General features: G+C 34.9%; 1 protein-coding gene across 3 annotated transcripts in view; it reads left to right on the top strand.

Annotated features, from left to right (window-relative positions):
• The window catches only part of LOC136033060 (membralin-like), a 226,060-nt gene that overhangs the window by 109,009 nt on the left and 94,820 nt on the right, over positions 1-22,231 (top strand). For all 3 annotated transcript variants that reach the window (XM_065713652.1, XM_065713651.1, XM_065713653.1), the window contains exons 8-9: positions 3,502-3,585; positions 20,581-20,710. In XM_065713652.1, the coding sequence (XP_065569724.1) occupies positions 3,502-3,585; positions 20,581-20,710 (214 nt within the window). The remainder of the gene's footprint in view (positions 1-3,501; positions 3,586-20,580; positions 20,711-22,231) is intronic.

The raw sequence follows: 22,231 nt of genomic DNA, 5'->3' as shown, positions 1-22,231 counted from the left end.
TCTCTCTCTCTCTCTCTCTCTCTCTTTGATAAATCCTATAAGACCCTATATTAAATGACAATGCAATCCCTGGATCGAGATTCATAACTATTTGAAAATGGTATAACCGATACAATGTTCGCGAAAGGTTACGATATCCTTGTTTTGGACTTTTCTTGTACTCAAGATATGAGTGTTGTCCGAACGGGCAATCTACGTTTACAGTGTACCTTTTACATTTTACATAATTAGATTTGTACGTAACCAGAGCTTGTAAGATGCAATCAGAGATTGCAAGATATACAGCTCTCTCAAATGTGTTATCATCAAAGCATTAGTCCTCAGTTTAAGAGCTTTTGGGATATATTTTACCACTTCACTGAGCTGTTTCATCCCGAGAAACTACTTAAAAAATTATGCTTCATAAAATGTGTAGGTTAATTATGATGAGAACACAAGTTTTGTTGTCAAACTGATGGTATTGGCTGATATTCTTGAAGGAAAGCAGTCTTTTTAAATTTGCCCATTCAAGGAGAAATTTTCTTTTATCAAATAAGGTAGAAAGCGGTGGCAGTGTGTGTACGAAAGCTTTTCTTGGACTAAAGCCTTTTCTGTGGATTCTGAAGCCAATTTAGTAAATTGAAGCGAAGTTTGTCTGAACGCAGGGCTTCATTGACGATTGATGTTTTTTTTAACCTGCTTTTTTAGTCTTGATAACTATTTAGGAGAGATAAAATGTGCTATTGTCTTCGGATATTTACATGGGAATGCTGACATTGAGTGTGTGTTTTTTTTTAGTTCGATATGACCAGTGAAAAATATTTGGTGATTATCAACTGCTCAATCCCAGACTATTAGTCTCTGATACTCTAAACGAGCTTCAGAACAAGTAGGCTACCCTCTGCTCCAAAAGAGGTATAATTTTTGAGGGAGAATGCTAAAAAGTTGGCACAAAAGGAAAGAAGATGAGAAGAAAATAAGAAAAGAGGTGGAAAAAAGACATTTGATCAAGGATAATAATACTGAACATTTGGAAGAAGATTTAGTTCAAAAGAAGTCTGTTTAGAAGGAGAAGAGGGAAGTAGCTGAAAGGTGGAAAACGCCATAGATCCTGCAGACTTCTGGAAGTTGTACCAACTTTCCTCTGAGTAATTGTGCGCGGTAGGAATATGAAGAGCTAAGAACTTACCCAAAAATCCAGATTCAAGATTCAAAGGAGTCTGAGCTGTATTCAAGGTGCTGGTTTTCAGAAGAAAACGCTTTCTTCCACGAGTTAAAAGAGTAATGAACCAAGAGTAACAGCATTCCAATCTTCTTCTATATTTCAGACTAAGTGGTGGTTTGTGAAAGAATTTTAAATATAATGTTGGAAACGAGAAAATAAGTATGAGGAGAACATGATTGATTCTGTGCTGTGAAATATTTACTATGAACTATAAAATGAAATATTAATGAGATTGTACAAATGAAATCACTGAATTGGACTATGTGTCTACCAATGACAACGTTTAATGTCCACTTATTGCAATTTAGCTATATGATTGGTATATAAACAGTTCATATTTTTCCACATAAAAAATACTCATGTAGTTCGTATGTTTTACGAGAAATCTAACGGCCTTCACAAGTAAATTAAATAAAAAAAAAGAAATCAGCTGAAAGTAAGGAGCAACATTAAAACTTAAAACGAACAGAAATTATTACGTATATGAGAAGGTTCACCCCCTCGTCAATACCTCACTCTCTGCGCTAAATTTCGAATTTTGTTCCGATTCTTTATGAATGATCCCTGAATCACAAAGGCCGTTTAATTAGAATAGCTTATAGAGCGAGGTATTAACTAGGGGACGAATCCACTCATATGCGTAATAATTTCTGTTCGTTTTAAGTTTAATGTTACTCCTTATTTCCAATTGAAAAATTTGCTTTTTTAAAAATTTAATTTCCCATCGTTTTTTAAATAATGCTAGGAAATCCGGCGCCCTCTTCATGAAAAGTTCTCTTCCCCCATGAAAAATTCCTCCTTGGAAAGGTCCTCCCATGTAACCCCCTCCCATTGAGGGTACTAATTTAAAACCAATCAGAAAAGCATTTATTGGTGTCATTTTTGTTAAGATCAGTCGACTTTTTGGGGGTTTCTCCTCCCTTTTTTTGGAAAATACGGCAAAATTTTGTCAGGCTCTTAACTTTTGATGGGTAAAACTAATCTTGATTAAACTTATATATTTGAAATCTGCATAAAAATCCGATTAATTTCATGCATCTATTGGTATCTAAATTCCGTTTTTTAGAGTTTCGATTACTATTGAGCCGGGTCTCTCCTTACTTACAGTTCGTTACCACGAACTGTTTGATAATGCTTTCAATTGAAACTTCCCTTTTGCATTTTCTATTTTTTTCATTTGTTTTATTTTTCACAAATAAAAGTCTTGTTGTTTTCTCAAATGCTGCATCCTTGTATTTTCTTAAAATCGTAAGCCATCTTCTCCCCTGCTCAGCCATTCCGTTAAAACTTAAACGAAAATCTGTCATCTAAGGATTAAATATGCGAATCTGTAGATTGTCTGTTTTCCACTAGTCTTTGTTAATTTATCTAAGGAAATCTCTTAAATTCCATTTCTTTCCCCTTTCTGGCGAAGTCAGATTTTGTACAGCACTTTCTAGGACAAAAGCAGATTTTAGTGACAAGAATGCATTGAAAAACTGTCAAGTCGTTTATTAATTTGATTGAGATGTGGTAGAATAGATTATTCGCCCTGTCAAATCAGTGTTCGATGTCAATGGGAAATTATTACTGAAAGGAGGGTGGTTATTAATTTTAATAGTGATTAGAATTCTTCTCTAGGGACAAACTCCGATTTTCAAAAAACTTACGGGATAGAAAAGACCTAGATATTTTAGACTGAACAGCTTATAGCTGGGTCAGTTAGATTATAATCACACATGTGGAAAAAATCAAAATTATGTATGACTACAGCACCAATTGTGTACCCTATTGAATTTTTTTGAATTTTACACTTTTCAAATTTCAAGCGTGAAACTCATTAAAAAGAAGAAAGTCAGGGTGAAAATTTAAAACTAAAGAGTATAAGAAGTCAGATAAAGATATAAGGCACGCTTTATTGAAATTAGAAAAGAAGTAAGCTTGGAAAGGCAGTTTTACTATTAGTACCATGAATCTGAGAAAGGATCCAGAGAAATAGCATTTATATTCATTTCCGGCATGACGTCCGTCTTTTTTTATTTGCTATCGACCAAATTTGTCCCAAGTTTCCACAACCCTCCCTTCCATACTTTGCGGCCGAAAAGTACAGTTAGTACTGCAACAATGATTTATCGCTGTTCATTTTAGGTTGGAATATTGCGTTTCACTTTCCTTGGATTTTTTTTTTGTTGGACAACCTTTTATTTATGAAAAATTCCAGAAGCAGCTCCATTAATTCCCACTTCATGCTTGGTTTGTCTTTTTTTTTTGTTGTTGTTAGAGGTTGTTTGTAATTTCTCTGTTTTTTCTTCTTTTAGCTAGCTTCTTTACATCAGTGGAAGACAATGTGAATGTCTCAATTCCAATTCTCCCAATTGTAATTGGCTTTCTGGCTCTGTATGGTATGTAATATATCGATTGACTTCATTCATACTCTATTTACTTGTTATATTGATTGATTTTACTAAAAGCAATGAAGCAAACTGAAATAGAATTTAAGTTATAAGCTATTATAACTAAGTGTTATAAGGGTGAGAAATTCTTTGAGGCCTATGTATTTTCTTATGTTTGTGCATAAACCATATTTGAATTTGGAGCAGAGCTCCAACTTTGAACTCCAACTCAACTTTGAAAACGTAAAGGGTGGTATATCTTTGCATGGAGCCAAGAAATACAAAATTAATCTTGTTTAACTAGTTGAAGAGGGACATGAAGATTTTTCGGGAAAAAAGTTGAAAATCGTAGGAGGAAAAATCGTGTGGATATCCTAGGTACAGAGTTAGTTATATAGGATTCTCATTTTTCAAGTGCTGTGTGTTTGTAATTTTGACAGCTTAATCTATTTTATTAAATAGCTTCGTTATAACATGAACAGTTGAAATTCAATCAAGCAGGTTGACTCTAAACTTTGGCCTTAAAAAAATGGCAATAAATGCACGGACCTACAACTTACAACAAAAGAAGAAGACTTGTGTTCATCGCCATACAGAAATGCCATTCGCAATTTTTTCGCGGAATTTAAGTTTGTGATCCAGCAAGTGTGAAATCGAAGTTTCAAAGTAACAGCACGCTTGCTCAAAACACTGCTTAAAACATTAGGTGATTAGTTTTATTAACTATAAGGATCTTTTGTACTCTTGAGTGCAATTTTATTGCGCTCTCTGAAAACGATTTTGTTGTAGTATTGTATTTTGTCCTCATTAAATTTATCTTTACCTCCAAATAACATCAAATCAAACCGTTTTCTATCGCTTCTTTGTCCTGAAATAAGCCGCTAAGTGATTAGTGCAGATGCTCTGCTGGGTGTTTTCTTGAAAGTAAAAAGAGGGAACGAGAGAAGAGTGCTTTCCATTAAAATATTTGTTTTTCCGAGGCCTTCTTACCCAGCCTCAGTGTAAAAACTAAGTTCTAATGGACTTACCGAATATATGAGGTTGTATTCTGGTACGTGATTGGAATGAAAAACGAATTGATCTTCTGGTTTCAACTATTTACCTGCCTTATTCTTTTGCTACAATGAAAGCTATTTTTTAATATTTTAAGCTTGTTGTTGAAGTCTTGTAATACCTTATGCCTTTCATCTTATTTTAGCAAAAGTACGTTATATACACTGTTCTAATAAAACTAATGGTATATTATCAGTAGGGATTCTTATTTCAGTTTCAACCTGTTTACAAACTTGCTCCACTGTTTGATAAGAAAAAGAATCACTACTCCATTCGTCAGGCGTGAAATTTGTTTGCACATTAATATGTTCAATCAATTTTCTAGGGTAACCATCCTAAGTATATCGTCTTCTGCAAAGTGGTGGGTCCAGGTGGGGGGCGTGTGCCCCCTTAACGTAGTGGCGGATTTGGGGCTGCGATATATTAGCAAGACGACGGCAAATGACTTGATAGTATGTTTCTCTGAAGAAATTTGACGTATACACGGATGCGTCATATACCTCACAACTTAGTCTTTCTCTGCACTATGTTTATGACAGCAGTATTGTAGAGGACTTTGTTTGATGTATGGATCTTTACGAAACAAACTATAAGGGTATAACTGAACATGAACCAAGCATTATAGATGAAACTTTAGGCAAGCCTCTGCTCAAGCTCATGGAAGATATTGGATTGATCGTTGACAACTGTGTTTGCATAAGCTGCGCTGGATGCAGTGTCAACATCTCTAAAATGCGAGGGGCAGTATCAGGGATCCAAAAAGTTGCTAAAAGAAGCAACCTCTGTGGATGCAAAACTGATGCTCTTAACCTATCGATTTCCTTGTGCAATATTAGCCAATATGTCAGTAATGCTGTAGGTAGTATTAAAGAAATTGCAAGTTTTTTGTTTTTTTTAGTGTATCACAGAAACGAAATTTTGTCCTTAAAAATGTTTTAGGTCATCTTGTACAAGTTTGCTGCGAAACTTGTTGGGTTGAAAATCACGAAAGTATATTGCGATTTAGAAATGATATGCCTAAAATAATTGAAACACTTAGAATTGTGTCTTCATGGCGTGACAGTTGTTCATTGCTAAAAGCAAATTAATTGCTGTGCGCCATTTTAACCTGATACTTTATTATTACTGTTTACTGTTTGATTGATATAACTGACACAAGTCTTGCACTAAGCATATTACTTCAGACGTAAACATTGAACAGCCACAGAAAAAATATCTAAGAATAAAAAGAGATAGAAGTATGATGAGGCTTTCCAGATTATATTTGAAAGTGCAGAGAAAGCTATGGAAGCTATGGGCGTGACAGTTTACATTTCAAGAATGGCGAAAAATCCAACTTATCGATCAAATTACCCCACTGTCTCAAAAGACGACCAAGACAATGTCCCTCTTTATTGGAAAAGAGCTATTTATGTTCCAGTACTAGATTACATTATTTCTTACATGATCGACTGATATTCCGATGCGTCAATGACATGTTACTTAGTAAATATGTCCCTGCCTCAAAATTTAGATTCCGCTCTTGATCTTCAAACTCTGAAATCTAAGATGGAGCCAATATGTCGCAAATTCTCATCTTTCTTTGGACAAAGCAGAGAAACTAGAGTGCTGAAAATATTAAATGACATACTTGCATTGAAAAATAGGAGTTCTATCTTAATCCTCATTTTCTACTCTTCATTACCATCATAATTACTAAGCGATTCCATATAGTTAGGCGACATGCTAAATGATTTGACCTATACCAATAGGAAGGCGCAATGCATGACTCTAAAGATGGTTCAAGACCATTTTTTTTTACAATACAAAGCTTGAGTCACTCGCTATAGTGGTCAGAAGTGTTAAGGCTAAAAATTATACAGAAAGTACTAAATATCATATTTTACTGTAGAGGGTGAACAGCTCTTAATTTTTTATGATGGGAGTAGTTATTATAGCTTACCAGTTTTTGCATCAATATTTTTGCATCATTTTTATTTCAGTAGATTTTTTAGAACTTCAACCTTCACCAGATTTTAAATTAGATTTATGACCATTTCCAGTACCTACCTACGACGTATAATCGTTAAGATTCCCTTTAAATTGTTGGTATTTCTTCGTTCGCAAGTTTATTGGAGCAACCTATTATGCGCCCCCGCTAAAGAAAATCCTGGATCTGTTCCTGTTCTGCATCGACTGGTGTCTTTGGGAATTTTTTCGCTTCATTAGTTATAGTATTAAATATTATGAATGTGAGTCCAAAATTGACTAATATTGTGTGTCAGTGTTTAAGGTTTCTATGAAGGTTGGCTAACCTCCCTGCTGTAAAACAAGAATTTTCGGAAAATAAGCAAACACTCTAACAGATTTGTCAACATTTAAATAAGATACTAAAAGGGATGAAAAAAAAAGTAAAATAAGCTTTTAGATTGTAAAGGCCCGCTTTACAATCGCTAAAGGCCCGCTTGGAACAATATCTTATATACTCTAGTTGGTATTATAAAGCTATCCGTAACTTTTCAGGATAAAAATATCATAGGTGACACTAATTATTGCAAAATTACCTCATTGTTTTACGTTATCGTTTGTACCCGTTGCGTAAACACTTAATTCTGTCAGATTTAAAGAGATCGAATACAATGTGCACCAATTTGCACAAATTTCTTACCCAAAGGGAACAGATTCTTACTTACAAGTCCCTCTCCCATGATAGACATCAAGTTCACCGGAAACAAATAAATGGGTACACCAACTAGCAAAAGTTGCAAACCCCTCATCGCTGAAGATGATTGTAGCCCAACAGCCATTATTACTTACTAGTCCCTACATGTCTTACCACTGGAACCAAATTTGTTTAACCATCAAATACTACGGAAACAAATAACAGGTACACCAACTAGCATAAGTGGCAAACCCCTCATTGCCGAAGATTATTATGAGCTAACAGCCGTTTCTCGCCCAAATTGAACCGATTCTTACTTATAAGTCCCTCTCCCGTGATAGGCATCAAGTTCACTGGAAACAAATAAATGGGTACACCAACTAGCATAGTTGCAAACCCCTCATCGCTGATGTTGACTGAAGCCTAACAGAAGATTATTACTTACAAGTCCTCTACATGTCTTACCACTGGCACCAAATTGGTTTTACCATCAAATACACTGGAAACAAATAATAGATACACCAACTAGCAAAAGTTGCTAACCCCTCATTGCCGAAGGTGATTATTTCCTAACAGCCGACTGTTGCTTACAAGTCCTCTATATTTCTCACAATATGTATCGGCCTAGATTTCGTTTCAGTGTGTACCTTACTATTGAAGTTATCAACCCCTTTAAATTTTCAAACTGGTATACCTCATGAAGGAATTTTTTTTTTACCAAAAAATGGATGTCATATACTTTGATCAGCTCATCAAGAGCTATCGATTGCCGTCGAAAAAAAGTTCTATCTGTCTTAGCTAAAAAAAAATTGATTTTTTTTTGCCGTAGGCCAAATTTCGAACGTCACCACTCAGAAAGGAGCAAAGGATAAGCTCGAATTTCTTTAGCAATAAGAGAACTTTTAAAGTTTATTAGGCACATCTGATATCATTTCTCTACCGCAAGTCCGAAAAGCCGAATGATAAACTCAGCTGAAATCACGAACAGAAATGGGTAGAAACAATAGATGGCAGCACTTTCGGACCTGTGGGAAAATGCCACATTTTTGCTTCTGTAAATTTTTCTATTTATCACTCAAAGAAGATATATTGGCTGTGGGGCCGGGTAACTGCCGCATATATTTAATACTTATAGATTCTAGTCCATCTTCAATTTGAAAGTGGTGCCTGCCTGCTTGCCTGCTAGAACCGAGCTTTCCACTCGAAAGCAGAAACATGGTTTGATGAAACGAAAGCTTGGCTGCTCAACTTCAGATACTCCTCTCTGATATAGGAGTTCTACTGACAAGAGTTCTACGGAGCTTTCCAAAATGTAATGTCATATTCATCAATCCGGCCTGAGGTCCACACTTTCCGTAAAAACCACACAGATTAGACCCTTACCAGTTTCCAGGAACAAGCTGAGATCGGCGGCATAGGAAAAAACAAAACAAAAAACAACGGGACAAAGCTGTAATCATGGACCCAAAAGCGCTAGTCTATTTTCAGGACTTGACATAAGATTAGGGTATAATTAACCCTAATATGATTAGGGTATATACGATTAGGGTATAATATAACATAAGATAGGGTATAATGCTTAAATTGAAAATGTGAAGCAAGTATGCTAGGATTTCTCAATTTTATTATTTGGCGCGTAACCGCAGAAGTTGGCCAAAAAAGACAGTCAACAAAAAAGACTATAAAAAAGCTTTTTTTATTGTTTTAAAAGAATTATAAAAAAGAATTGTCGATTTTGACTTTCTTACACTAATTTTCAGTATACTTTGTTTGGTTGTTTCTGATTTCTTCATGTGAAACTAACGAATATATTTTAAGTTAGTCAAATTATTTTGAATTTCTGCAGGTTGTATAATTCTTTTTCTTCATACAAAACTTTCTTTGTAACGACCTCATCGTAAGAGGTCACCACAATAAGTTGTAGTGAGTCGTAACCAAGGCGGGAATCCGACTCGTTAAAACGTCAAAAATGTATATGAGCAAGTTTTTGATGCGTTTTTAAAGCTTTTTTTTATCATAACCTCCCCCACCCCCAACAAAAATGTGATTGTGACGTCTTCTTTGGGACCCTCGTCATTTTGGAAGCTCTAGAAAAGAAAAATCTGTATAAATGATGTATAGTAAGAAAGGCAGAAAAATATAAAGACTAAGATATCCGCATATGACTCAATGCTTTGATCTATAAAGGCTAAACGAAAATATTGTTATTTCCTAGGTCATTCACTAGATAAGCAATTTCGGAACAATATATTCGATTTTTCCTCAGTAAAAGAAGCAATCAGACTATCTTGCTAAGTAAACAGAACTGAAAAGGTGTGAAGACCAACGTTTGTCTAACAATCGATTCAATCAATCGTTTCTCGACTCTCCCTTAGAGGCCGTGGTCCACAACACAACGGTACTTAATTTGCTCTTCGTAATTACTTTCCTATGGAAAGCTGAGAGATTTTGGAAGGAAACAGGGAGTGTTATTTGCAAAGCAATTGGCTTTCAGAGATACACAGAAGTCTTCTATTCGGTAGCATGATCTGTAGTAATTAGATCCAGAGGAAGGTGAACGTTTTCCATCTTAGGCAAAATACTTTCCTCTTTTTCATTGGCAGTCTGATAATAAGATATTTTAAAAAGAAAAATAGGAACTATTTTAGAACCAAGCCTTCTAGCTATTCGGCTTTCTTTTTGTTTATCTTAATTCTATTTCAATTTTAATAAATTTAAAATTCGTTATCGTAAAAATGATTTTCCAAACAAAATTAAAGAGCGAAATTAAACTGAAAACGCGCAGAAGAAATAAAGTTTAAGAACAATTCAATATTAAAACCAACATAAGTTGGGGCTATTGTAAATAAAACTTACGGCGAAAGTGAATTAATTTGGAAATCAAGCTTAAGGCAAGCCGAAAATAAGGGCTGTTTTGTCGCCACTCTTAAATCGTTTTTGGCTACAGTTTCATTTGAACTTGACTGAAACAAAGCGGACTCCCTAAAAAATTATCAATCGATCATTTAAAACTTTTGTTAAGTATTAATTTTCTTTGCTTTTAAATGAAGTAGAATTTCAAGGATAAATAGTTTAAAAAAGTGTTCTTTTTAAATTGTAAATAAACAGAAATTCACTTTATTTAAAAAGGTAAAATGGATAATGGAAGTAATATATTCATGTACAATAAAGAGGCCGTTGCTCTTATTTGTGTCTCCATTAATAGATATATTAAATTCTTGGTCTTCTTGTCCTCAAACAATTTGTGACATGTCTGTCTTTTTTCTAAAAGATTTGCTATGCGAGAGATTGGAGGGGTCAATGATAACCTTAGAGGACGCCATAGGACCGTTTTCTACTTCTAGTTGCATACGTTGAAAATTACTTTATTTTTTCTAATTAAAAAAGGCGTGCGTTATAAGTCAGGCTTAATGCGTTTCTTCTACAAGTTTGATGCTGATGGGGAAGCAGGTCGGTTGAAGGGTTCAAGGCTCACTCTGGATCCAGTCATACATATTGAAAATGTTTGTATGACTCAACATTTTACAAAGACGATTTTCAGATTCTAAAATCTGAAAGCTTTACAAAGAAGGGAATAGATGCCTTCCTCTCTGATAAACTTATGTGTCGAGATTGGAAAGAGGGTTATGAGCCTATTTTGGTCCTCCATGCAAACATACTTGTTCTAGTTAATACATGGTGCAAAATGCCTATTACTATTTTTTAGAAGTGTACTTTTCGATTTTGCTTGGTTTTGGCTGAGAATCAAGGTAGCGAAGCTGCCAAGCTGAGAATCAAGGTAGCGAAGCTGCCAAGCCACTACACGCCAGGGTTTACACCTGGTGACAACAAAATCACTAGATTTTAGTGAATTTCTGGTTGATTTAGTGATTTTCCTCAATAATCTAATGATTTGTGTGCAAAATTAGTTATTTTTTTTTTTAGCCAATATAAAAATCACTAGAAATAGTGATTTCACTACGGGTGGCAACCCTGCTGCATGGTAGACTAGCGCGGTAGACACATATTCAGAATTGAAAAGTATTTATTGATTTGCATGGGATTAGCCATACGAGATTGGTCACTTCCGCTTTAGCGGAAGAGTTTTTCAAAGCCAAAAAGAAAAGGCTGGCAACATCGACAAAATAATGAGATCGGGTTGGTACTCACTCTCCAGTACTTGGTGCAGATCTTGGAGCATAATTTGTTCCAACGCTTGGTAGACTTCCAACACTTCGTGTGGAATATCCCACCATGCCAACCTAATACTAAGCATCGTGTACAGCATCTGGTGTACACAATTTTTGAAAGTAGATGACTCTTTAAGTTGGATTTCAGGGGGGAGGGGGGAAGGTTAGAATTCCCTCTAAATGCATGCACAATCTATCAAACCTTCCAAAACTGCTTTCGAAGCTCAATCCATGCATTAAAAATAGCATTTTGTGCATTGTAGAGTTTAAAAAATGAAAATATAATGAAAACGGGTATAATATTGTAAACAAAGCAGCGGACAAAAAAAAACAATAAACCTTAAATAATAAAGAAGTCTGAATATTTTGACTTCACGGCCAGAAGCCTTTATGAACGGAAAAAGAACAACAGGAAGGTAACCTGTTGTAGCACAGTGGATCGATGTTCTTCCTTGGGAATATGGGGCCCAGGGTTCGATCCCCGCCGCAGCAAGGTTGGGCGACAAGCTTGCTACTTGTCCCTGTAAAAAACACCCAGCAACTAAAACGTCGATTCGACGCCCTATGCGCCAGCAATGGCTCTGGAGCATCTTTATCCTTTATCCTTTAAGGTGCATTTGGAGTTCGAAATATTTTGATAAAATATGGCTTCTAGGCTTTAAAAAAAAAAGTGAGTGATTAATGGGTGTGGTGTGGAAAAATATAGTTCTGATAACCTGGACGCATATAATACTTTTTGTTTAAGTTCATCATCCAATATTCCCTGGAAGTTAAAAGCTTAAAACCTTAAGGTTTTAAGCTTTTTTAAAGATATTTTTAATGATATTTAAAAAAAAATTTAAAAAAAAGAAAGTTTTTTAATGATATTTCACATATGTCTTTGTGACAACATTTTGACAATAGTGTCTTTTGATTTATTTCAACATCTCCATAAATTTTCCCTGAAGGTTTGAACTAAATATTTTCAGCCGTTCCTGAGCTATTCGAGATGTGCCTTTGATAACATAGAAGCACATGGTGTCTTGATTAAGTTCAAGATTCTCCTCAACATTCTCTGAAAGTTTCAACTTAGTACCCTAACTGTTTCTGAAACATTTCCCATTTTAACAACCTGTATAATAGTCCATTTGGACTATTATCTTTTGATTCAATTCAACGTCCCTCTTAACATTCCTTAGAAGTTCAAATCTAAAAAATTAGCTTTTTTGTGATATTTCACATTTGTTCTTTTGACAGTCTTTTGACAATAGGGTCGTTTGATTTATTTCAACATTTCCCAAACCATCCCTGAAAGTTTTCAGATAAATATGTTTAGTATTTTCTGGATTCAAGTTCAATCATTTCAATCATTCTATTAATCACATATACATGTTTATATATAAATATGACATAGGCCCATGGGGAGACAAGCTCGAAAAACTAGGCCTAGATAAAGATAAAATACCACTACAATACAAAGATAAACACGACGGCGAAAATTCAATAACACAACAATAATATGAAAGTGGCAGCTACCCCAGGATCCATAAACACATATAGACCATTTCAATATCATTAAATATAAATTAACACTGGAAGGTGGCAGAGAGGCCCACATTCACCTAGAGCAACAAACCATACAAATAGATAACTTTATCTTATTAACTATCCTATTTTATTAACTATTAATTTAAGATAAAGTTAATAGATAACTTTATCCTTATTAGATAGACAATAAATTCAAGATAATATTGAACTACAGGAAACTTAAGATTCCTTTTTATTAATTGGATAGAAGAAATCTTATCAATAAAATCTTTGTGAGCATCCCAGCACCAGGCTATTAACACAAACGGAGTGAATTTAGATCTCTCAGTACTATACTTGTCAAAGTAGATACTTTTTTTGTGGAGTGTTATAATTACGTAAATCTTGTGATTGGGAGAACAAGCTTTGATTGAGGTTATCTGGCGGTAGTTTCCTAATGTCATAATTGAATTTGAAAAGAATTGCTCCAGAAGTAAAATGTTGAGAAACTGGAAGTATATCTAGATAGGTATATAAATATGCTGTAGAAGACTTATTTGGAAGTTTAATAGGTGATGGAATAAAAAGTTTCAGGATTTATAGGGCTTTATTTTGTAAAAATCTTCATGGGTTTAATATGGCTTTTAAATATTGTTAAGTATACTAGAGATCAGTGATTAATATTAGACTGAATCAGAGCAAAATAAATGCTTCGTAAAGCAGAGTAGGGCAAATAATGTTGCAACCATCGCATTAAACCAACATACCTTGGATTCTTTAAGCGTAGATTTTGAATGTGTGTTCTAACAGATAAGCTTCCGTCAATCACAAGTTCAAGGTACTTTATCGTTTCCACCCGAGATATTGATAATAGATACTTTGAAGAAGTAACTCGGGTAATAGGAGGGCGGATAATTGACTTTCTGCCGGAAATTATGAAATTAATTTTTCATAGATTCAAAGCAATAAAATGCGAAGGACACCAATCAAAAACAATAGGAAATCCAGGATCCAGTTTTGCCTCCAACTCCCTCGTCAGTCCTCTCAGAAAGTGAAACTGCCGTATCATCAGCAAAATGTATGTTGAGACACAGGATTGTCAAAGCGTGATGAAGATCACGCTTTGATCACGCAAATATAAATTAGAAAAAGCAGAGGACCTAGGACAATGCCTTGAGGTACTCTGACCATCAAAGACTGAGGTTCAGATGGAGAGAGGAAATTGCATTCATCTATGTATTACTTTCTCTCATCAAGATAAGATTTAATTAGATACAACGTGGATCCGCGCTCTCAACAACTATCCAATTTACAAAAAAAATACAATATGATATTGTGTCGAGTGCTTCTTAAAAATCTAAATATATTAATGCTGGAATTTCACATCTATATAAGCATTTATGAATGTATTAGACGAGACCAAGGAAAGCGTGTTCAGTATTGTGTCCTGACGTAAAACCACATTGGGAATTTGTGAAGAAATTAGACGATTTAAGAAAATCATAAAACCTTTTATAAAATGTCTTCTCAAATATTTTATAAAAAGCTGACAAAATAGAAATAGGGCAATAATTTGATGGGTTTTTAGGAGAGTCTGAAAACCCATCTTTATGAACCCTTATGAAGTGGAATTATCCTCGCTTCTTTGAAAGCAAATGGGAAAACTTCAGTTTTAAATGAAAGATTAATTATATGCTGTAATGGTAAAACTCCCGCAGACTATATTTCTTTAACAATTATATAATTAGACCCGTCTATTCTCGGTGAATTACCTGGATTTAGATCACACAATATTTTTGATATTTCAGATTGAGAAATAGGCACAGGAAAAGTTGGATTACTTTGTGGAGACTGAAGGAATGAAGAAAAATGTTTATTACTACGTGAATCAAACTCGTTCATTACTGATGAAACAATTTTATCTCCTATATTAGCAAAATAAGTATTCTAAATATCAGCCACTTTCTCCAATTTATTAGTAGTCGATCCATCCTCCAAACTATAATTAAGTGTTTTTTTTTCTTTACTGATATTAAAATCCTAGGCTTTATCCATGGCCTTATAAGAAATTTTTCTCTGCAAATTTTATTCGTAACAAATGGACAACTAGAATCAAGACAATAATTAAATTTTCTTAGAAAAATATCAGTTGCCATATCTGTATCCTCCGTGGATATAACATCCTGCCAATTCAACAGACCAAGGCTTTCATTCAGGTACTTTAATGTTATTTTATTTGTAACTGTACTTATGTTCCTTGCTTACCTGCGGTATTTTATAAGTAAAAGCCAAATCTGAAACCAGTAGAAAATGATCCCATATATCAATTAAAGCAGCATAATTTGCTTGAATTGGCAAAGTTGTAAAAATATTACCAATGAGAGAAGCAGGACTAGGTGAAATTATTGTAGGTGTCAGGCAAGTAGGAAGCAAAATAAGCAGAAAAAAATAATAGATCAACAGAAGATTCATTTACAGCTTCTAGAAGGTCGATATTGAAATCTCCCGGAAGGATAACATCTTTATTTTGAAAATGAAGCTAATGCAAAAAATCATTGGGTTTAGAGAGGAAAGACTTGACAGGAGAAGAAGGTGGTCGGTATACTACGCAAAGAACTATATCTTTTTCTCCAAGACTAATTTCAGTCACCATTACTTCAAAAAGCATTTCCTCGTGAGAACTTTCCAGAACGGCAAGGTGTCGAAAAGAGATACCTTCCTTTACTAAATCTGCGAAAACCACCTTGGCATCTTGTCAATCGGTTTTTAAAAGTAAATTGATATCCAGGAAAAACAACATGAGGAGTTGGGTCTGTCAGAAAAGTCTCACAGAATCCAACGGCATGACAAGATAGTTTATGAACACATCGGGAAGATCATCCTGAGAACTAAGAAAAACCTCTACAATTTAAAAATCCTGTTCTCACAACAGCGGTACTGAGAAGATCAGAAATTTAGAAAGGTAATTTTTATTAACATTGCAGATATACCCTTTTGATAACCGGGATAGATATAGTGTCTTTATTAACTTTAACATCTACCTCAACATTCCCTGGAAGTTTCAGCTTAACACCCTTAACTATTCTTGAACAAATGCATGAGCCATTTTAACAACCAGAAAGCATATAGTATCTAATGATTAAGTTCAACCTCCCTCCCAAGATTCTCAGAAAGTTTCGACTAAATACCATGAGTCGTTCCTAAGATGCTACTGATACATCCTTTTGACAAGCGATCAAATTAAAAAGTGTCAAATTAGGGAAGGTCAATTGATACTGAAATATAACGTTTCTTTTAAGAGTGTAAGTGTTTCTCCAGAAAAATAGATAAGCTGCATGAATCTCTTAACGGGACAGGCTTCGAATTTTACTATTATATATACATATGAAAAATAAGCTTGTCGCCTCTGTCGAAGAGCAGCTTGTTCTTGCTACTGCTTTCGGCAATCCAGTTTTCATTACGTTCACGAAAAGTCAACTGAGATACTCCATAATTTGTAATACTTTGGACAAAGCTGATAATATGACAGTGAGAAAATTAATGTTATTGCAGCCGTAGCAAAGAATGCCAAGTCTGAAATTAAAGGATGGTCACCGTAGAAGGAATCTTGTATGGCAGCCCAGCAGCTGCCTTCTAGGAAGAGCTAGAAGACAATCCACCTCCTTTTCATGAATCCACATGATATACTTAGATAAGCTGTTTTCTGGAATAGACAGTTCTCTTGCTTGTCATTGGTAATTCCATCGTCCAAGCAGCTCGCTCTCGTGTCTCCGTCGGTGCACTCTAAAATTAGTGATGTAGTTGGATCACCACTTTAAATCTAATTTTCTTATTGACACTTTTTGCAGCCGCTAGTTCTGCTTCGCATATGCTGAAGTACTAAAGTTTGACCGTTGTGTATCAGTTTGTGATGAATGTAATCTTGAGTGTTTTACCTCCGCACATGTTGTTCAGAATGTTGTAGATAATATAGATCAGGATGTATTTACGTTGGACGATAGAAGCGCTTTCTTTGGGATGGCCTTACTACCGACTCTCCTGCAATCTCTCATGTCCAACAGGTCACCTGTTCGAAGAGCAGAGGTTCTTTATTTTGGTGCGACACAGAAAAACCGTCTGTCCTTGCCGAGTTACTCAAATAGTGATATCAAAGGTAGCCCCTGAGCCAATCTCTCTTACATGTTTCCGTGACCTGTATGCCTCTCTTGATTAGCTGTAGTTTGCAACTGTCTCCTGAATATGCCAAGTCAGAGCTGGAATGGTTTGTGTGGTAATTGTTTTTAATTAGGTAGAAAATAGCATGGGAATACGGCAAGAATCTTGTTCTAACCCGTTATTGATTTCCCATCTTGCAAAAAATCCTGTTTTTACTCAACCTTAAGCTTTGTGGCTTGGAAAGTATGAAATTATTGATTTACTTCTGTGCTGATATTTGACCAACCCTTTTGGTGGAAATTTATGAAAATTTCTAGGTCTGATAGCCTAAAACGAATGAGCTGAACAACTTTGTGCTGAACAACTTTCTATAGGAAACCGAATGAATTGGACTAGTCTTAAAGAGATGCTGAAGATTATATGTGTGCCTAGTGTAGTGCCGCATCTTCTCTCTGGAAAAGTAATTTCTAGAGCTTTTCGTGCTAATATTAACATCTCCTTATCCTTTTATGCTAATATCTTACAATAAGAAACTGATTCATTGGCGTCTTCACACACATCTCTTCACTGATCTCTCAGAAGGCTATCTACCCGTGAAGATCTCCAACGGAGTTCTCAACTCTTGCAGCTAGTGGAAAGCCTTGTGAGGCGAAAACGCCAGGACCAATAGCTCCAAATAATTAGAAAGCTTTGGCTATAGTAACTCCTGGTGTTTAGGATACCACTCCAATTTATTCGTGCTGAGAGATTTGGTCTGTTCAATTCGCACCTAGATTCAGCCACAGAGATTTTTACCTTCTGTTGGCATCCAGGCATAACCTCCATGTCAAGTCAGTTTGGATATACCAGCAACAGATGGCTGAACATTACACTAGTTATCCGAAAATTTTTAAAGCATCTTAGAAGGGAGGCCGTGATATTAGAAAATCAGAAGACTCTGGGCTGGTATTTCAGCGGGCCTTGTCATTGTGCAGGAGTCCATGTGAAGCCTCAAAAATGCATGAATGTATTGCTAACAGAGATGGCATGACGGAGCTACAGCGAGCCATTTGGATTCTTTTGAAGTCAACATAACTTCAGATGAAACTCTTGATACAACATCTGACGAAAATTGACTACTCTACAAGTGACCTACATCCCAGATATGAGTTCGAGCAAGCTAGGACTAGACTTTGATGACACGAAGAAGATCATCGAGTACTTCGGAAAATCTATCCTGTTTAAAGGTAACAAAGCTTCAAAAAATTGCAAATGGAATTAACTCATACCTGGGTGTGGACGCAGAGAAAGCTGAGACAGTTGGAAAGATTATTCTGGTCAAGATGACGGGCCTGAAGAAGTAAGTCTTTAACAGAAAAGACAAAGCTGCCCTCATGAAGGCCAAAAAAGCGGGGTCCTCTGTAGTTGCACATATCTATCTGGCTCTACTTTTCCAAAGATTCATCATCGTAGTTTAGTGATGTTACCTCCTATTTTACCTCCTATATTCTTGTACTATTTTACCTTCCCTTTTTGAAAATGAAGGGCTCGTGAAATAACCAGAGAAGCCAGAACTCACCAATGCAATTTTTCAAACATGCGGGTATGGTCATCCATCTCTTTAAAAACCTTCGGATTGGCTGGGAAACTTGGCCGAAGTTTTGTGCGAATTAAGATTTTTGAGCCTGCCTGTAGATTTTTCAATTTTGTTCAAGACTATTAAGAGTTCATCCCGAGTTGAACGTTATGATAGTGAAAATTGTCCCTGTACGAAAAATGACTTTATTGCAGATTGCCTTACCTGCAATGGAGCTTCACTAGCAATTCGAAGGCTCATTAAGCATTTAGCGAAGAATAGTGATAGTTCCCAGGGATAACATTTTAAATTTCCTTGCGCGATCTCTTGTATAATTCATTATGCATTTGGGTAATAAAATCAGTGCTTTGATAAATGAAGCTATCATTAGGAACGACTTTGTTGCCTTTTGTTATGTGGAACGATGCTGATTTTTGTTCTTGTTTATTTACCTCTGTTTGTTCATACTTGCTCATCTGCCAGAACCATAGGCTACGCCATTATTAACATTATTATTGATTTTTTTAAAACTAAAAACCTAGTTTTCTTATTTTTTTTTAAGAATTTAACATTCGTTTTCTTCTGATAGTAAAAGAAGCTTCAGAAATGAATTCAGAGCAATTAACTGACCAAGAAATGTGTATCTGTCTATTGTTTTAGAGAATTTCAGTTATTTGTGCTTAAAAAAAACATTACAAAAAAAAACTACAAATAATGTGAAAAAAGAAAAATTTAAAGTTCTAGTTGCCCTTTTAAGTAACCGAAAAATTGGAGGGCAACTAGGCCTCCTTCCCCACCCCTTATTTTTCAAAATCGTCTGATCAAAACTAAGAGAAAGTCATGTAGCCAAAAAAAGAATTAATAAATAGAAAAAGAATATAATAATTTATGTGCGGAGAGTCAAAATCAAACATGCATTAATTCAAAAACGTTCAGAAATTAAATAAAAAAACTAGTTTTTTTTAATTGAAAGTAATGAGCGACATTAAAACTTAAAACGAACAGAAATTACTCCGTATATGAAATGGGTCGTTCCCTCCGCAATCCCTCGCTCTTTACGCTAAAGTTTGACTCTTTGCCACAATTCTACTTTTAAAACAATTAAAAGCTTTAGCGTAAAGAGCGAGGGATTGCGGAGGGGATACACTGGTAAAACTAACCTAAGAGGAGAAAACATTTCATTGAATGGAAAACAGGCTGTATTCATTTGTGACCACCCAAGATGTACTAAACATGTTTTTTTTTCCTAATTTAATTTAAAGACAAACGGGGATTAAAGCAAAAGATATTCAACCTTAAATATCAGTGATGATCAGGTACCCATTGGATAAGGACCTCAAACTAAGCGAATTGCCTTCTGTTTATATATAGGTTTTATATTAGAAATAATGGTGGGTAGGCTCATAAAGGAAAACTCGTAAAGCAGAGTAGCGAAAATCAGTAACCAACACAAAGAATCAGAAATCCTTTAAATAAAGACATAGCTTTTGGAGAAAAACGTAAAGCATAATATTTAAAACGTTCGTGGTAACGAACTGTAAGCAAGGAGCGACTCGGCCCAATAGCAACAGAAACTGTAAAAAACAGAATTTTGATACAAATAGATACATAAAAGAACTGGACTGTTTATGTTAGATTTTCTGGTGGTAGATTTTTATGTTAGTGGTGAATTTCCTAGGGTTACTTGACGAGCGATCAGAAACTAAATTAAAAAAACAGGGTTTTTCTACTGAACGATGGAGCAAGATTAAACTTATCAATCGGTAATTTTGTTCTGCCAAATACGATCTTTTGATTATATTCATATTCAGATACCTTGTTTGGTCTTAGTAACGACAATGTTAAAAATCCGGAATGTCAAACCTTGTTTTCTATCAGTTTTACAAGTGTTGGGACCATTCCGATTCATTTTCTTTATTTTTTAGGTCTTGAGATGATAGGTTTGGAATTCTTTGGAAGCTTTAACACATTCAACTTAGTTTTAATTACTTGGATGGCTGATCATTTTGACAGTGGTGTTTGTCAGTCTCGAATTGGTAAAAAATACTGGTCAAGGTAAGTTTGTCTCCACTCTCTATGAACATAATGTGGCGTCTGTAAAACTACAAAATATTGTCTTTATAATATTTGAATTGAAACACTGGAAAATGACAAGTCCCACATTTATAAATAGAAAAAAACTCGCATTTGAATGGTATGGTTGTGAAATACTCACCAAAGATTTTCAACTTCCTATGCCGCTCTTTTTCAACCAATTAGGTTTATGTTAGCATTACGCAAGCTGTTATGTTTTGCCAAATATTTTTATGTAGTTTTTTCTTTAATTTTTGGCGACTGTGCACTCACTACGTAAAAAGTATTGAAAGGTATCACTTTTATATAAGGGTAGACAACAACGATTTTTTAGTAAGAGAAGAATTCCAAAAGGGACAGAACCAAATATTTAGCTTTTTTCACTTACCATGTTTTATAATTGATTGTTGTGCCCAAGAGTTGACGCTGTGTGTTTTTTTTACCATGAAATCTCTTATTTGCTTTACATATATACGGGAAAAACAATGGTATTTAAATAATGGTTATATCTGGCTATATTTTTTTTGTTCATGAGCGTAATCCATTTCTTTTCATTGGAAATCCCTTTTCTTGGAAGATATAAAAGTCCTACAACGCTTATCTTAATTATTATTGTTGTTTTTAGCTGAAGGGTCACTTAAGAAGATAGTATTTCCTTAATTGCTTTATATACTTGTAGATGTTGAAATATCCCTCCAACACGATAGTTTGATTTAATCGAATATGAGCCTACTATTTTTTCAAGGTATTGTCCACTTAAGAAAGATAGAAAGTTTCATATCGCTATTGCAACTGGGTTATTCTTTTTATTGGTATAGTTATATTTCATTTCAGGAGGGATCAAAGCATTTTTTTTGGAGAGGGATCTGAATCTCTAAGTTTCGCTTTCTTGGAAAAATTCGCGTATAGCTTCTTTGACATTTGAACCTAAAAAGTACTTGTAAAGACTAGAAATTTTAGGAAAGGTTTATTAAACCTTAATCCTACGATCGAAAACATTCCTAAAGAAGGTGACACCCGTCTTGTGGGGGAAGGGGTATACTTTCATAAATTCTATATTCATGCCAATGTGTGGAATAATACTATGTAATTACTATTTCTATCTTACTAGCTTCAACTCATTTTAAGCTGGGAAGGACACTTTAATGTCTTGTTCGAGAGGTTTACTCAAGATTTAATGAAGTAGAGGCATAATTGGACAGATATAAGTGGTCTTCAAAGCCGATTTTTGAAGATTGGTCTCGAAATTTTCTAAGTAGAACCCTTGAAGATAGTTCACCGGCTGAGAAGCGATAGTCTTTGTTTTTAAATCTCAATTTTTCTCAATCGTTTCTGAAAAACGTACTTCTTTTTTTAGTTAATCATACATGGGAAACCCATTAGTCTATACTGAGAGTGTGCCTGGGCCCTGAACTACGGTAATTGACTATAGTTTACTCTGGCAAATTTTTATGTGGACTTCGAGTCCTTTTTAAAAAATCATCAAAAATTCTTTAAAAACAT

This window comes from Artemia franciscana, chromosome 11 (assembly GCF_032884065.1).
Source record: "Artemia franciscana chromosome 11, ASM3288406v1, whole genome shotgun sequence".
Classification (NCBI taxonomy): domain Eukaryota; kingdom Metazoa; phylum Arthropoda; class Branchiopoda; order Anostraca; family Artemiidae; genus Artemia; species Artemia franciscana.
Note: the sequence above shows the minus strand (reverse complement) of the source record. Positions and strands in the feature narration are given on the sequence as shown.